Here is a 16,312-nt window from a genome sequence, read left to right as displayed (position 1 = left end):
AGATACAGATGTGTTAGTAAATGTTTTGTACCATTACAAAAATGCATGGGAATCTCAGCAGCTTCAGGAATTGTGGATGCTGTCTGGTCTTAGTAGAACATCTCGGGCAATTAAAATTCATAAACTGTCAAAAGGAATGAAACTTCAATCCTTGTTTCGCCTGTAGTCCACACTAACTGATTGTGATTCAAGTAGCAAAGTTGGAAGCAAAGCAGCAGCAATGAAGATTGTCGATTTGTCTGGAACTTCATGCCTTGAGAACTTTGGAACAAGAGCGATAAACGAAAATGATTTGTGCGATGCAGAGAAATTCCTCTTGCAATGATTGGGGTCAAACATGTATTCATATGACGAATAGCGATTTACAAAGTTTCATCAGAAACAGTGGAAAGGAAAATTCTTGTTCTCCCCTCAAGTACGATAGCGCTTCATATAAAAAAATCATATTTTCAGTGCTAGCGGAGGATGAACGCTCTTAGGCGTGTCGATCAATCATACCCTATCGATTTTGGTTATGTCTATGATGACGAATACTATATTTCAGATATAACCTCTACATCTCTATTACCTAGTGATTTCACTAAACCTTGTAAATGCGAGAAGTGTGCCAGAAAAGGTGTATGTAGTAGGCAAGCCTCCTTCAAATGTTGTACTTATTGTAAATGTTCCGGTTCCAGAGGCTGCGTAAATCCACATTAATGCACCAGCTGTTTCCTTGTATCTCAGGATTACTCATCACTATGTAAAATTTTTAACACTACATATTTTTACCAAATTACAGTACACTCTACTTCAACGCTAGACTTCTTAGATGTCTTAAGAAAACCCGATAAATTATGTCTTGGTCACCCATGTGTATAAGTAACACATTCATGAATGATTTTTTTCTCTGTTTGCACATCAACTATCTTCCTCAAACTTTCTAGAAGGGTTGCAAATATATTGTTACTTTCCTGCAAATTTTATGTTCTTTCTTGCTCTCATGATTGCCAGCTTATAAGCGATCAAACTAGATAAAAGCAAATTTTTTGTGTAAATTTCCGGGAATTCCTAGTAGGGGAACATAAGGGAAAAAATGCCAAACCCTGCACTTTGTGTTAAAAAGGTGCCACTCGGATATGTTGTTCCCCTGATCCAACTAAGCAGGAACCGAAGTAGCCCCACTCCGACAGGTGGCCAAAATCAAATATGGCGGCTATCAAAGATGGCCGCCTCTGCGAATTCATAGTGTTGGTTTTAGAGGCCTATATCTCTTTAACTAATACTCCAACCTTCACGATTCAAAACTAAACGACGTAGAAGATAACAGCGTCTAATAAATTAGCAAACGTTTTTGCCTAACACTGAAATTAACACCTACAGAAATTATTTAATTTGAAACTTTGCATTTCTTATGATGGAGTGTACTCATGTTTTTTAAAATAACAAGTAAACGGCTGGGATTATCGAAAAATACGTCTTTTAACTTTTTAAATAGTGTTAAATTATCTTTCGTTTAGTGTATAGTTCATTCAGATTGGTTAATAAACAACGAAGTTATGGCAATTGAAAGATTCACGTTGAGTCGATTGATTTTCCCAAACTTCAAACGAGAGTTCATTTACCGTAATAAAACATCACTGATGGATGCTGCATTGTACGAAACAAATCATTCTCTTGTGATGTCTTCTTCATAAGTCCCATTTTCACCAGAGCAGCACAAGACAGCCTGACCCAGCCCGGTTTTATGAATCCAATATGGCGGCCATTAACTATGATCCATAAAGATAAGTCTTTTGCGAAATATTGATTGAAGTATCTAGATTTATAAACAAGTACGACAAAATGATAACAAACATTTTTCTCTCTCCCATCCTCCTGCCCCACAGAGTAAGTATGGGAAGGAATAAACTCCAAATCATGTTTCGAAATACATCAAAAGAATCGGATAGAACTGAGTGTTTTTAAAAACTTTGAGTAATAACAACTGCATTATTCTCGATGTAATTCTATTGAAAGTAACAATTACGTAAATCCCGTGTAATGTTTCGGCGGGAGTAGTTCGGAATCACACAAAAAGGCGAAGTTTGAGGCGCCTACGCAATTCTTGTGTTACCAAGAAGTCGTCGATTCAAAATGAGCGATCTTCTTAAACTGTACAAAACACGGTTAATGACGATTATGAAGAAGCCTGAATCAGAAGAAATAGAAGTTCATAGTACAAGATTTCGTGAAAGGATTCTTCGTCACAGGCCAGAGCTAACAGCTCATCTGCCTGGCAGAGAATATGTTTTACTTTCAGAAGGATCTGACATAATGAGTGAGCTGGAGAAAGACATTGATGAAGATGATATGGCACTAAGTCGTCGTGTTAAGATGCTTCGAAAGGATATGGCAAACCACAAGTCATTTTACAGGAAAATTTGAGAATCACTGCCAGGAAGATTCTGTTCCTCCTTCACTAATAGCTGCTATTAATATGTTACTTTATGGTTCATCTGTCATTCCTGATAGCAACGCAAGTCAAGCAACTTCAACTATTAGTCAACTTATATTTTATAACTTCCATCAGAAAGCAGGCGATATTCAAACAGAAGCAGCAAGGCATAACGTAATCACGAGCCACCTCTTCCTCTCTATGTTGGACTGAGCGTGTATGCTAAAACTTGTAAAAACTCTCATAAATGAATTGCATTCACTAGGCAATTCGTCTACACGTGTACAGGAAATATCTTCAAGTCTTTCTCAGTGCTCGATAAATCAAAGTGACGAAATGGTGTGTCCTTCCACTCTTCGTCGAGGTATTTTAACCGTTGCAGCATTAGATAATATTGACTACAATCCTTCTAGCACTACATCAAAGGATTCTTTTCATGGTACGAGCATTTCTATTTTTTACAGCATTCTTCTAAGGATAACTCTGGCATTCGACGTGACCATGTCTCACTGGATAATGTGAATATAAAAATGAGATCTGCTCCTGCTCTCCCCGATAATTATGCTCTAGTACCTCCTGCTTATATCACTAATAAGGAACCAATTTTACCTCAATATAACCCGCAGTTTGTAGACAAAATTCTTCCACGAAGTGGATTTTTCGCAGAAGAAATAAAAAAATGAAGAGTGTTGGCTTGAAGCATGCTTAAAAAATTACACTACTTGCACTTGTCTGTACACCATGCCTCGAAAACTGAAAAGTCTGCAAATGCCAAGTATATGCTTCCTGCTTAAGAGGGAGAAGGAGTGAGCCACAGCGGCCGGAATATTGGTGTTCAATTTAACATGGGATCTCAACCATTTTTTAGGGAAATCATGGTTTCATTTCGTTGTTTCGCAAAAATGTCTCAATAGCTCACTCAATATGATGCATCTCATTTTAAAGATGCAATTTGAACGCTGTGCGTGATATTTTCTTCTTATAAATACAGATAATTATAATCCAAATTCCCATAAGAAAATGATCAAAATTAGAGGGAAAAGTCTTCTGTTTTTTTACAGTAAGGAAAAGAGCTAAAAGCTTCGGACTTTTTTGAGAATGGAGTACTACCTTTGTATTTGTGCGCTACTGTACTATTTTTTCGCTGTTTCCAATCACATTCATTACACAATCGATGAGAAATTATATCCTTCATTATTGAATCTACAGAAATCAGAAATCAGATTTTTTCGTGTTCACGTACTTGGCCGTCTAACTGCTAGATGGCACTATAGTCATTCCTCATCCCACTTTCCTTCTCAGCGGGAGCCAGTCCTTTTGAAAACCTACTTTGAACTTCTTAACAGGGGCGGGAGAAAGGAAGTCGTTGTGAAGAACGGGAACTTCAAACACGAGGAATAGCAAAATTTATGACGTCTTTAGTTGATGGTTTCTGTTTCAGCAGTACAGTGTATTTGTAGATGGGTTCTATGAGAAGAAGTAATTTGTGTTGGTAGCGATAAAGTCAACCTTTCGACAGAGATTTGTGAAGGAGAAGCCGAACCAAAGTCTTCGTTTATCTATTCCAAGAAAGAAATGAAAACTTCCTGCAGGACTGGAGAAAAAATAAAATACATTATTATAATCTTATTATAATAATCGAGTAGATTAATCCCCGAAATATTCTTTGTTTACCTGTCAAAAAATCAAGAATAATATAAAGCTCTTTCATCAGCTTCCATCGTACAACATACTAAACACAAACATTATATATATATATATATATATATATATATATATATATAGTGGCGGATCCAGGATATGATCAAGGGAGGAGCTAAACCATAGTTTGTCTCTTTATCCAGAGTAAACAGGATTGAACCCCATTTTATCCAGAGTATACCTGAACGTCAAGGGGGGGGGGGGGGCTATAGCCTCTATAGCCACCTTTGGATCCGCGCCTGTATGTGTATACTGTTTACAGTGCCGGATTTACGTATAAGCTAAACAAGCTATAGCTTAGGGCCCTGCTCTCTTGGGGCCGAAAAATCTAAAGAAAAACTGGATATACATTTCTAAAATATAAGAAAATTAAAAAATAAAATAAAATGTATATATACGTAGCAACAATGCTTCCTGCTGTGTAGCCTACGTTCATGTAATTAATGGGGCTCCTCCTGCTAGTCTGCTTCCTAAATTATCTCTAGTTTGTTCATTTCTGTATGTAGGGTGCCTATGTTCATCTGGACACATAAAGGACCCCATTACCTTAAACAGCTTGGGGCCCCACGAAACCTAAATCCGACTCTGACTATCTATTTATGCATGTTTGCTCCCTCTCTTTTCGAAGCAGTGTTTCTTTGATATTGCTTCAGATTCCGGCAGGTTTTACCAAGGAGGGAAGAGTCCTTATTCATTCCAGGCATTCAAACTAGGGACTGGACTACTTGCTTCCAACATTCTGTCCCCCATGTATCCCGGTCTGAATCAATTGCCTAAAGCCCATAAAACATTCAAATTTAAATGTAAATGTTGTTCATCAGTGTCGACACCGAAATATTTCTCAATCAATGGTAGGGGTGTTTGGTATCCTCAATCTGTCTCCCTCTTATTAGCGGAGAAATACTCTATATTCGGTAGTAATTTTTATTTTTTTAAAAAAAAGTGCTGTTTAATGTATCGCATAGGAAACTAAATATTTATATACCCTAGTAGTATAGAAACGCACCATACGGTACCTTACAAAATAAACATCCTATGCCAAGGATGCAAACATTAACAATAATAATAGAAAAACATACTAATAAACATTTTAAAGACATTCTTTCATTAATCAAGTCGCACTTAAAAGTAGAAAACAATTTTGGTTATGCATGACTTAAAAAAAAAAAAAAAATGGGATGCGCTCTAATATAGGCTTACATACAGTTACTTTATAAATTCTTAAAATGACGCGCCCCATTCTTTTTATTTAGGCTTGCATAAATAAGATTATTTTTAACTTTTTAGTGCGAATTGATTAACAAAAGAATGTCTTTAAAAGGTGTTTTATCATTTTTTTTTATTCGTTGGACACATTTTCCAAATCCTAAAGTGATATGCAACCAGGGAAATATGGGCTGGTTAAAGGCTAGTATTTATTTTAGGATAAAATAGTTGAAAACAAAAACATATTAAAATTTGCTTTTAAAATAAATAGATATATTGCAAAGTATGAAAGTAAAAATGAAATATTGTATTGTCGCCGGACTTACGTCGCTCTGTGACAGTTCTTAGTTCTATGACGTCAGGAAATAAGTTCAATGTATACGAACACTTATTCAATGTTTGAAACAAACACCTGTTACGTCCTTGTACACTCATCTCCAAAATGATTGTCGCATATCTATAACTGTCTTCATGTAAGAATATAATGTAATACTGAATTTGCTGGGTACTTTTAATACTGATACTATGTGTATAATCGGGAAATGTATATATGGTAAATTTCATAGGAAAATATTTATAAATACGAAAATTAGAATGAGTAAATCATAATGTTGCTAAATGGACACGAAAGTTTTATTTTCGTTTTATTGTTCTTATTTACTCCTCTTTTGACATGAAACTTGCATACATGTCTCTGCCGATTGTACACATACTAACATTATAAGAAATACCGGGTGAATTCGTTATCAAATTATATTCCTACAACAACATATTTATAGACATGCGACAATAATTTTGGACATGAGTGTACCTTCCTGAAGAAGGTGACACATCTTTTAATTCTATTGTTAATGAAGTGGTCTATTTCCCCAAATAAAAACCAATACCAAGCAGAGCATATGCTCCCTCCTGTCCTTCTAAGCCGGTACCCAAGGCTAAATGTAACATTGCGTCCCTTTCCTGTTGTAATAGGAAAAATTCAGGATGGTCAGCTACTGGTATCGATCCCAGGACCATTCGAATGTGAAGGCGAGACAGAGGGTAAATCTGGTGATCATATTTTGAAAAGAAAATAAAGAAATGGATTCCACTAAAAAAGAGTCACATTGCCAATACATTTCAGATCTTTGTCTGGGTTTTCTGCCTTTCAATTCCAAGTTGTTTTTTTTTTTTAACCACGAAGGCCCAAAATAAATTAGAATATCGACTCTCCCGTTTTTTTTTAATATTTGCATGGTTCTTCATTTTATATCAGACTCTTCCTGCACTATTCCTGCGTTATTTACCATAGGTAGAATCCTTTGAGAAAGAGACAGGCGACAAGTGCTTTAGTTCTCTATGTTATGTTTGTGACCGTTGTAGATATTTGAGTGGCTGACGGCTGATATCATGTTGGTCCCTCTTACAATATCTCTGTATTTATTTTTTCTTCAGTTCTGTTTCTCTTTTAGCCAAAAGAAAGGAATTTCACTCCTCTGTCCCATTTACATCCATAACCATCCCCCTCCTGCGCTGTCCAACTTTGACCACATGCAGGGGAAAACGAAGGAAAAGGAGGGGTGCCATTTGCTTTGACGGCATTTCAGCAACAACCCCATCTGTTGCCAAAATAAGGAAACACTTTGCACTGCGATATCTTCGATTTGTCAAGGTCACTTGACTCCTTCCGACTCTTAAAGAAAACTCTAAATCTGTTGATATGATACAGCACGGAATAAATGTCGTACGAGAAATTACAAACAAACTCAACAAAGGACAAGTTCCGGTTCTTGTAATGGATCAACCACTATTTGCCTTGGGGAAACCAATTCAATGGCATTGGCCAGAGTTATATGGCGAAGATCATTAAAATTCTGATGCTGGGAGGGTTACACATCGAACAAGTCTTCCTACGTCTTATAGGCAAATGGTTAGATGGAAGTGGTTGGGTATAAATTTTATGCAAGTCAGATGTAGGAACCGCTGACAGTATTGAAAGTAACTCGTTTTGCTCATCAGATTACTCTCACAGTTTTACATCATTTGCTGCGTGATGCATATCGGAATTCTTCATCAGGACAATCTTTCAATGACTGGTGCACTGAAAAGAAATCTTCGTGTCCAACGTTTAAGTTTTGGATAATATATTACCGTCTCGTGATTTTACTCTTAATTTACATCAGAGCCATACGTCAAGGAAATTTTAAGCTTTACGTTGAAACACTAAAACTAAAGGCAGAATGGTTTTTCGCAATGGACCACCTAAACTATGCTCGTTGGCTTCCCGTTCGCATTTTAGATTTGAAGAATTTGGAAGAAACACATCCTGAGATTATGAATGCTTTCGAAATGGGTTAATTTGTGATAAGAAAGACACCAAGAGCTTTCTCTGCAATAGCTATAGATCAGGCTCACGAACAGAATGAAAAAATTATAAAAGCGGATGGCGGGGCGATTGGTCTCTTACACGACGACAATGCTCTTGTCAAATGGATGACAGCGGGACCAGAAATTAGTGAACTAATTAATGAATTCAACATGTCATATAATGAATATGATCCTGATAAGCACCATAAAGATTACTCGTCGATGCAAGAAAGATTTATATCGTCTGTTGAAAAGATGAAAGAAGTTTTCATCGAATTGGGGAATCCGTTTGAAGAAAATAGTGGACTTGTTAATGTTGCTTCCAGAATCATCTATAGCGGTGATATAATTGAATCCCCATATACAGCAGAAGAAAAAGGGTCTAATATATACAGTACAATAAAATTTGTGCAAGAAAGATTAGTAGAATGTACCAAGCCATTCTTTTCGCTCATGAAAAATCTTTTCTAGTGCTTCATTCTTCCCTTCAAAAGAATAAAACAAACAGAAATGAAATAAAATTACTTAAGACTGACGTTCAGCTATTCTCTCGCTTACTACGCGTCAGTCAAACAAGACGACTTGACTTGAATTCTTTCAGCACGTCCTCAAAGAAGTCCGACTTAGTTATGCTTCTAGAGAGTGAAGCCAACATCAAAGAAGAACAATTTCCTAATTCTTGTGATGTTTTATTATTTGATGGAGCAGTTTTGGTTCACATTTTGCAACCAGTATCAGTAGAAACATTTTGTGATTATTTTCGGTGTAATTTCTTCAAATATGTTCAAAGAGAAGCAGACACATTCCATGCAAAGCGAAGATATCTGATATGGGATAGATACTCTTCAGAGAGCATAATAAAATCTTCCACAAGAGAAAGCAGGAGTGTAGGAATAAGGACAAAAGTAACACCAACTACACCAATTCCTAGGAAGTGGAACGATTTACTTCGTAATGACGAAAATAAAGAAGAACTGTTCCTTTTTCTTGGAAAGTCTATGTGTGAAAAGGAAGGAAGTAACTTTGAGGTAGCAACGAGCAATCAGATAGAAACTTCAAGAAATCTTCCAATATTTTCAAACAAATCATCAGGAAATCATTTAGAAGAAGCTGATAGTAGGATCATGTTACATTGCTTTGATGCAACATTAAATGGACACAAGAAAATAGTCATCCGTACAGTAGACACAGAGTTGTAATACTTGCTATGTCCTTTTTCTACGACTTTGAGTGAAACGGTCTAGAATAATTATGGATATCTTTCGGCACCAAGAAATATCATTGATTTCTCCCAGTTCATCATATTTCAAAAGCATTAGGAAAAGAAAAATCAACTGCGTTACGAGTCCTCCACGCGTTTACAGGATGTGATACAGTGTCATACTTTCTCAGACATGGAAAATTATAAGCATGGAAAACATGGCTTTTGTATTCAGAGGTGACCACAGCTTTCCTAAAAATTTCACACCCTGTAATCAACATAAGCGAAGATTGTTTTAATTCAAAGCAACGATATGTTGTCCTATTATATTCAAAAACAAGACTGTGAAAAATTTTAAGTGAATGAAGCCCGGCGAGAAATCTTTCTGGAAAAGGGCAGATCTCTTACAGCGCTTCCTCCAACTTGTGATGCCTTGCTTCTTCACACCAAGCGTGCAGCATACCAAGCTGGACAAATCTGGGGCCAGGCAATAAAGAAGACAGCACATATTCCTTCACCAGCAAACTGGGGATGGACTGACAATGGAAGTGAACTTTCTCCATGTACTTCCACTTCAGTTGTATACGAAGCATGTAGGAAACTTTTTAAAATGTTTCCACACGATGCACTGCAAGACATGTACCACAAGATGTCGTTGTGGAAGTGCAAGCGTCCCGTGCTGCTTTTTTGTTCTGTGTGGAAAGGTGACGGAAACTGAAAACGAAGATCTAGACCAATAAAACTTTCATGTGAGTAGCACTCATTATTTTTGAAAATTCAGTTGATCCACAGTAAATTTACACCACAATGGAAACGTACCAATAAATAGATAAACTTAAATGTATGATTCTTTATAGAATAGCTTGCATACAAAGTAATATTAACTATTCGTCGAAATCATAAAACTGTTTATACACGTAGAAAATCTAAAAATTTTGTGTTTCTGTTCTCACAATACTAAAGAAATTATTTACTTTCTAATTTATAACAACATATTGCTTTATGTAATTTCCTTATAATATTGTAAAGGATATAAAGCCAATGTCTATGGTTTAAAGACATGACTTTACTTCTTAGTCCTCCTGTGCAGTTCTCTTTCAATTCAGACGAAACCATAAAACTTTTCTATCGTGACGCTACGCACGTAATTTCTTAAGATATTCATAAACTTGATCAATGTGTAAAAGTGAATAGTAACGGAATAGGTGATATTACTTTGTCCGTATTCGTTTACAAATTAGATACTCGGGACAATATTTCGAAAGAAACTAATCTTTTTGAATCATAATTAATGACCGCCATATTGGATTCATAACCGGGCTTGGTCAGGCTACTTCGTGCTTTTGGTGAAAGTGGGACTTATGAAGAAGACATCACAAGAGAATGATTTGTTTCGTACAATGCAGTATCCATCAGTGATGTTTTACTACGGTAAATGAACTCGCGTTCGAAATTTGGGAAAATCAATCGACTCAACGTGAATCTTTCAATTGTCATAACTTCGTTGTTTATTAACCAATCTGAATGAACTATACACTAAACGAAAGATAATTTAACATTCTTTAAAAAGTTAAAAGAAATATTTTTCGATAATCCCAGCAGTTTACTTGTTATTTTAAAAAATATGAATAAGCTCCATCATAAGAAATGCAAAGTTACAAATTAAATTTCTATAGGTGTTAATTTCAGTGTTAGGTAAAAACGTTTGCTAATTTATTAGACGCTGTTATCTTCTACGTCGTTTAGTTTTGAATCTTGAAGATTGGACTATTAGTTAAAGAGATATAGGCCTCTAAAACCAACACTATGAATTCGCAGAGGCGGCCATCTTTGATAGCCGCCATATTGGATTCTGGCCACCTGTCGGAGTGGGGCCACTTCGATTCCTGCTTAGTTGGATCAGGGGAACAACATATCCGAATGGCACCTTTTTAACACAAAGTGCAGGATACTTCCCGTAAGCTCCCCTACTATTCCCTACCGTAACGCCTCCCTCCTGCATGGTAGAGCTAAGAGAAGGTAAACCCACGCGCAGCATCTTCGTTCGCGTGACGTCACCTTCAACACCAAATCACTGACCCTCCGAACAAGATACTATTGTCGCGCCCTCTCAGTTGACAGGTTGCTAGTTGTATTTTTGTTGATTTTCTACGTTTTCTTTGTTTTTAATGACATTTTCTACATGCAAATATTATTGTATATTTTGTACTGTATATAGTGTATAAATAGAACTCATCTGTATTTGTTACATTGACTTTGAAAGCTTTAACAATGCTCTCACGCGTTGTGTACGGCTGTAAAATGAACACACGAAATAGGAAAGTTGGTGAGGAGAATGTCAACTTCCATTCGTTTCAAAAGCAGGAGGATTTAAGCAATTGTAAAAGAATAAGGGCGTAATTTTGTCATCTGCAGTTGGGCCCAAGAAGTCCGTAGGTCCACATCCTGCTTATGCCAGCCATAATTTTATGAATTTTACCAAATGAATGAATATACTGTATACAGTGACACAACGTGTTCTTTGCTAATACCACTTTAAATACTGCTTTTGTAATAATATTTTTGGCATTAATTTGCTTATTGTGCATCGCCCTATATAAAAGAACAAGTCCTGACTGACTGATTGATCAACAGTCAGGCCATACCGCTTAAGTTAGAAACTTGAAATTTAGACAGGGCATAGGTCCCCCCCCCCCTCCAAAAAAAAATCCGAAGGGGGAAGGGGAGAAAGAGGACTGGAAATTATTATCTTAATATCTCCATATCCTGGAATCTTTGAACGTTAAAGACATGAAATTTGGTATATGAACTTCTCATTTAAAATAATTATACACATCTTTTAGCGTTTTGTGATATTTGGCCTAGATGGGAAAAAAAAGAAGTGGGAATGAGAAAGGGGTAGGAATTAGAATTATTATAATAAGATGTCCATATCTCGGAATCTCTTAAGCTTAGAGACATGAAATTCAGTATTTGGACTTCTCATTTAAAATAATTAGATATGTATGCAAGCGTTTTTTGATATTTGCCCTAGAAGGGAACAAACCGGGGTGAAGTTACAATTGTTATAATCGGAAAGCCATATATCGAAATCCCTTAAAGTTATTGGCGTGAAAATTTGTGTTTATGTTTTAATTTAAAATAATTAAATTTTAAACAATTAAAGACATGTTTCTGCGTTGTTTAATGTTTCCTTAGAAAAAATAAAAAAGGGTTGGAGTTGTAATTGGTAAAATACAATGGCCATATTCCGAAATCCCTTAAGTGTAGAAACATCTTATTTAATTATATATTTCAGTTTTTTTTTTTTTCAATATTACCGATAAAAGGGAAAAGAGGGGGAGAAAAATTACTGGTTGCAATTGTTATAATAAGATAGCCATATCTCAAAATCTCTTAAGATTAGAGAACTTAGCGATATAAGAAGTGAAAGGCTGTGGGAAAAGCAAATGCAGGGGTCTAGACGCGAAGTTCCCGGCTAACCAAAGGCTAGTTATTCAATAAATAATCTGCATGAACTAGACTTCTGGGTATTGGTTTTTGAAGTCCTAAGTTAATCACGTAACTTTAATTCATATGTGTTTATTTTCTAATATTCAGTAGTGATTTATAAGCGAGTATTTTAGAATGAAAATTTATGTTTAAATTCATATGATTTTTCATCATTTATGTGAACTTCATTTTTTTTATCAGGGTAATAGAAGATGATTTACTTGAATATTTTCATAGCTGTGGCTTTTGTTATGCAATAATTTCATTCTTAAGCAACTCCCTTTAATATGCTACATGTTTCATCTTTTTTAATAATCTTATTATTTCTAAAATTATTTTAGATCAAGCAGGGAAAAAGAAAGAAATATAGTCCATTCTTTTCCGTTTATTGCAGCTGTTATTTTTTCCTTTCATTTTGATGAAGAATCAAATTACAAAAGTATGCAGGGAAAATTGCTCTTGACATTGAAATTAAATTAAGATAGTTTAGAAAATTTTTTTTTCTTATATCAGAGGCATGGGTTCAAGCAACGATTATCCGGAGTCTCTAAGATTTAAGTACAGACTAAGAGGATATATAATGGAAAGAATTCTGCCGTTTTATTTACACACAGTAAAATAATAATAATAATAATAATAATAATAATAATGTCAATTTATTGAAGAATCTTCTACGCAGCAGGAAACAGTAAGATCTGCATTAATTGAATGTATATATATATTTGAAAAAATCTGTACAGCAAGTGCATGAATTATATACAACAGTCCAACTGTTGGTGCATATTTTATCAGAAGATGAAAATGAAATTGAAGGTCAAATGTGTTCATTAAATACGCATGACCTTGAAGAACAAAGTCTTCAATTTATAGCTGGGTGGGTAGGTTTCAAATTTAAAATCAAATATTCACAGCTCCCTGTCAAAGAACCTCTTCAGGGACTGCAATGTAACATAATCTCAAAAGGAGGACTGACATTTCTATCAAAGGAATGTCTAGACACAGTCAGAGTAACTAACAAATATTGTCTTGACTATCATGGAGAATTTATTCGTAAAGGAAAGAGCATCATTAGAAAATTAACATGTACAGTATCATGAAAAATGAATTTGATAATAAGTGTGAACCGAAAGTTTTAACATATTTTATCCGGCTTAGAACATGCATAATAATAAATGAACTAAACAAGCAACTGAAAAGTTCTTGCTTCAAAAGAATATTTAACAAGAAAATGAAGAAAGTGGTAAAGTGAGAGAATTAAAATGTCAGTTAAAAAAAACAAAACTGATTGGCAGGCAAATGCAAGTGGATTAGGTCTACTGGGGATACCATTTAAGAAAGAAAAAAAACACGGATAACACTTCAGAGGTTGTCGGGTAACTTGTCTACAAAGAGAGGTGAAAGTTTGATTCTTTATTGAAATACTTGATTTATCCTACCTTTCATTCTATGTGCATTTTTAAAAAAATAAAATATATTCCGATGCCGGAATAAAACTCCAGTAATATAATAGACATCTAAATTAGAAATAGTAAATAGATATCTTAAAGTCACGGCAGCAAACAGACGACAGCGCGACTCCTATCCCGAGCGTGTGTCGAAGGTGACGTCATTGCGATTAGGACGCAAACGCGTTCGCTGATGAACTTACCTTGTCTTGTTTCTACCATGCCTCCTGTGATACATATATGTAACATATACACCGTTTTAAAGCATGGATATTTGCAATTCGAACGAGGTATAACTCGTGTCTGCATTATAATTACAACCTATGCCAGAGCTGTTTAATTAGTAACCTAACAATTTTTTACTCCTTCTAATCTCGTTCCAAAGCAGCTTAAGGGTTCACGCAGCCTTGTAATACTTACCTGCGTAAAATTAGTGAGACTACACTGCTGTAAATGTCGAAGTGAAGAAAGTGTGGAGCCTTATTTCCACATCGTCATGAGCCACCTCGGCTGTTACGATAAAAGGCTACCCTTCACCTTTTTCGTGTCCTTGGAAATAAAACATTTTTCTTATCTCAAAGTAATGAATAACTAACGAAAAGCAACGATTTCTGTGTGTTTAGAGTGGCTATTTTAATTTGCTGGAAGCAATCAGGTTTGTTTTGTACATATATGTATATTTTTCGAAACAAACATTTTGCATTCGAAAATATCCAATAACTACGAAAAACAAATTATATGTGTATGTTTTGAATTCCTATTTTAAATTGGAAGGCTAGCGGGAAGCTTCCCCAGCGTTCCTGAGGTCGTTTGTATGGTATATTTCTTTATGTTTTCCGAAAAAGATGATTCTTACCTCGCAACAATCAATAACATGAAAAACAACCGAATACTTTTAATCCTAAATCCAAGTCTAGATCAGGTAATACGTATGAGTCTCTCAGTTACCTATCGCGGGTGATGGTCGGTTGTCTATTGTTTGGAAATCTTATTCCGGCTCGCACCTAGGAAAAAAAAAATGATTTGTTCACCTGTGGTATTGCTCTGTGCAGAAAACTGTTTCAATCTGAACTACACAAAAGCAAACGTTGCTTTTTACTCGTAAAAGCTCTTTCCGTGTATTTTTGCAAACTTTTCATACAAGTTTGTAGTAATTTCACTCAATGATAACAATAATAGGCATTTTTTTTTTGTACCTTTCCACATTATGTTTCTGATGTAAAAGTTTTATTTTTTCTTCTTTCTTTTTGTGTGTGTGTAAGTGAAAGACATTACTTAAAGTAATATTGTAGCAATTCCATGTATTCATCTTAAAATCGAATGTCTGAAGATTAATTTACCAGGTATTTCGCATGTCTATCTTTATTTCACTACCTGATATACATCTTTTAAAAATGCACTAAACAGCCATGAAGCTGGAATTTGCACACCAACATACGAGCACAAGAGCGAAAGGGTTAATTTGAGGGTGTAACGTGAATCCCCCATGACAAGTTTGTTTCTAAAATATTTCTTTATATTTGTCTAAATAAACTATTTTTACCTTTAAAAAAATCAATAAGCAACGGAAAACAAACTATTTATTTGTGTATCGAACTTCCATTTTGATTTGCGGAACAAGTGTGAATCTCTTCCTCTCCTCCTCCCCCTTAAGTTTGTTTTCTAAATATGTTTCTTATAATTCTCGATTTTTTTTTTAAATCTCAATAATTAACGAAAACCAAACTATCTATATGTTTTGAATCCAGATTTCACATTGAGTAGGGCAGTACCTTCACGAAGATTGTTGATGTCCACTAATAAATTGGGTTTATCAGAAAATGGTAATTTTCAATATGGCTCTTTGTTCTAATAAGCTTTAAATCTACAGATACAATAAATCGATTTAACTACGATTTAGTGCAGATACTCACTTTTTGCAACAACATGCTAATTTGTCAATTATGTCTGTTAGTGACGATGTGGATTCGTTTCTGTAAATTCCACTACTTGCCTCATCAGTACAACGTGAAATAAACACATGGAGATCACTCTTAGGAAATCCTTCCGTATAATACAGCTGGAATACACAACAAATGGTAAATGAATGAATACAAAATATACCAGAAATACGCATAAAGATACTTAATATGTCGCATCCCTTAATGAAAGATGCGCTGCGACCTCTATAACATTTACGTATATATGGGCGATAGACATGATGAAACGAGTTACTTGAAAAATAAATAAAATAATAATAAATAAATAAATAAAATACTACAAAATATTTTACAATTTTATTAAGCTAAAGTATATTTTATTACCATTGCTAGTCAAGCTACTTAGTTTTAGAAATTTACATCTAAATAAACTATGTCAATGTTGGGTCATGAAACCAGAGATTGTATTGATTTTATTATGACATATCCTATTCAGATTTCAACTACGGGATGTTCAATAAAAATAAATAAGCGATTAACTTTGTAGTTTAAAGAATATAGTAGCACGTCTTTAATAGAACCACAA

At 35.0% G+C, this 16,312-nt stretch overlaps 1 protein-coding gene across 2 annotated transcripts in view; it reads right to left on the bottom strand.

The window, feature by feature from the left end:
* Positions 1-16,312, bottom strand: part of LOC145688258 (mucolipin-3-like) — an 89,750-nt gene that overhangs the window by 12,417 nt on the left and 61,021 nt on the right. For both annotated transcript variants that reach the window (XM_081762226.1, XM_081762225.1), the window contains exon 12: positions 15,721-15,866. In XM_081762226.1, the coding sequence (XP_081618352.1) occupies positions 15,721-15,866 (146 nt within the window). The remainder of the gene's footprint in view (positions 1-15,720; positions 15,867-16,312) is intronic.

The sequence above is a fragment of the Thermobia domestica genome, chromosome 6 (genome assembly GCF_964235325.1).
Source record: "Thermobia domestica chromosome 6, izTheDome1.hap1.1, whole genome shotgun sequence".
NCBI lineage: Eukaryota > Metazoa > Arthropoda > Insecta > Zygentoma > Lepismatidae > Thermobia > Thermobia domestica.
Note: the sequence above shows the minus strand (reverse complement) of the source record. Positions and strands in the feature narration are given on the sequence as shown.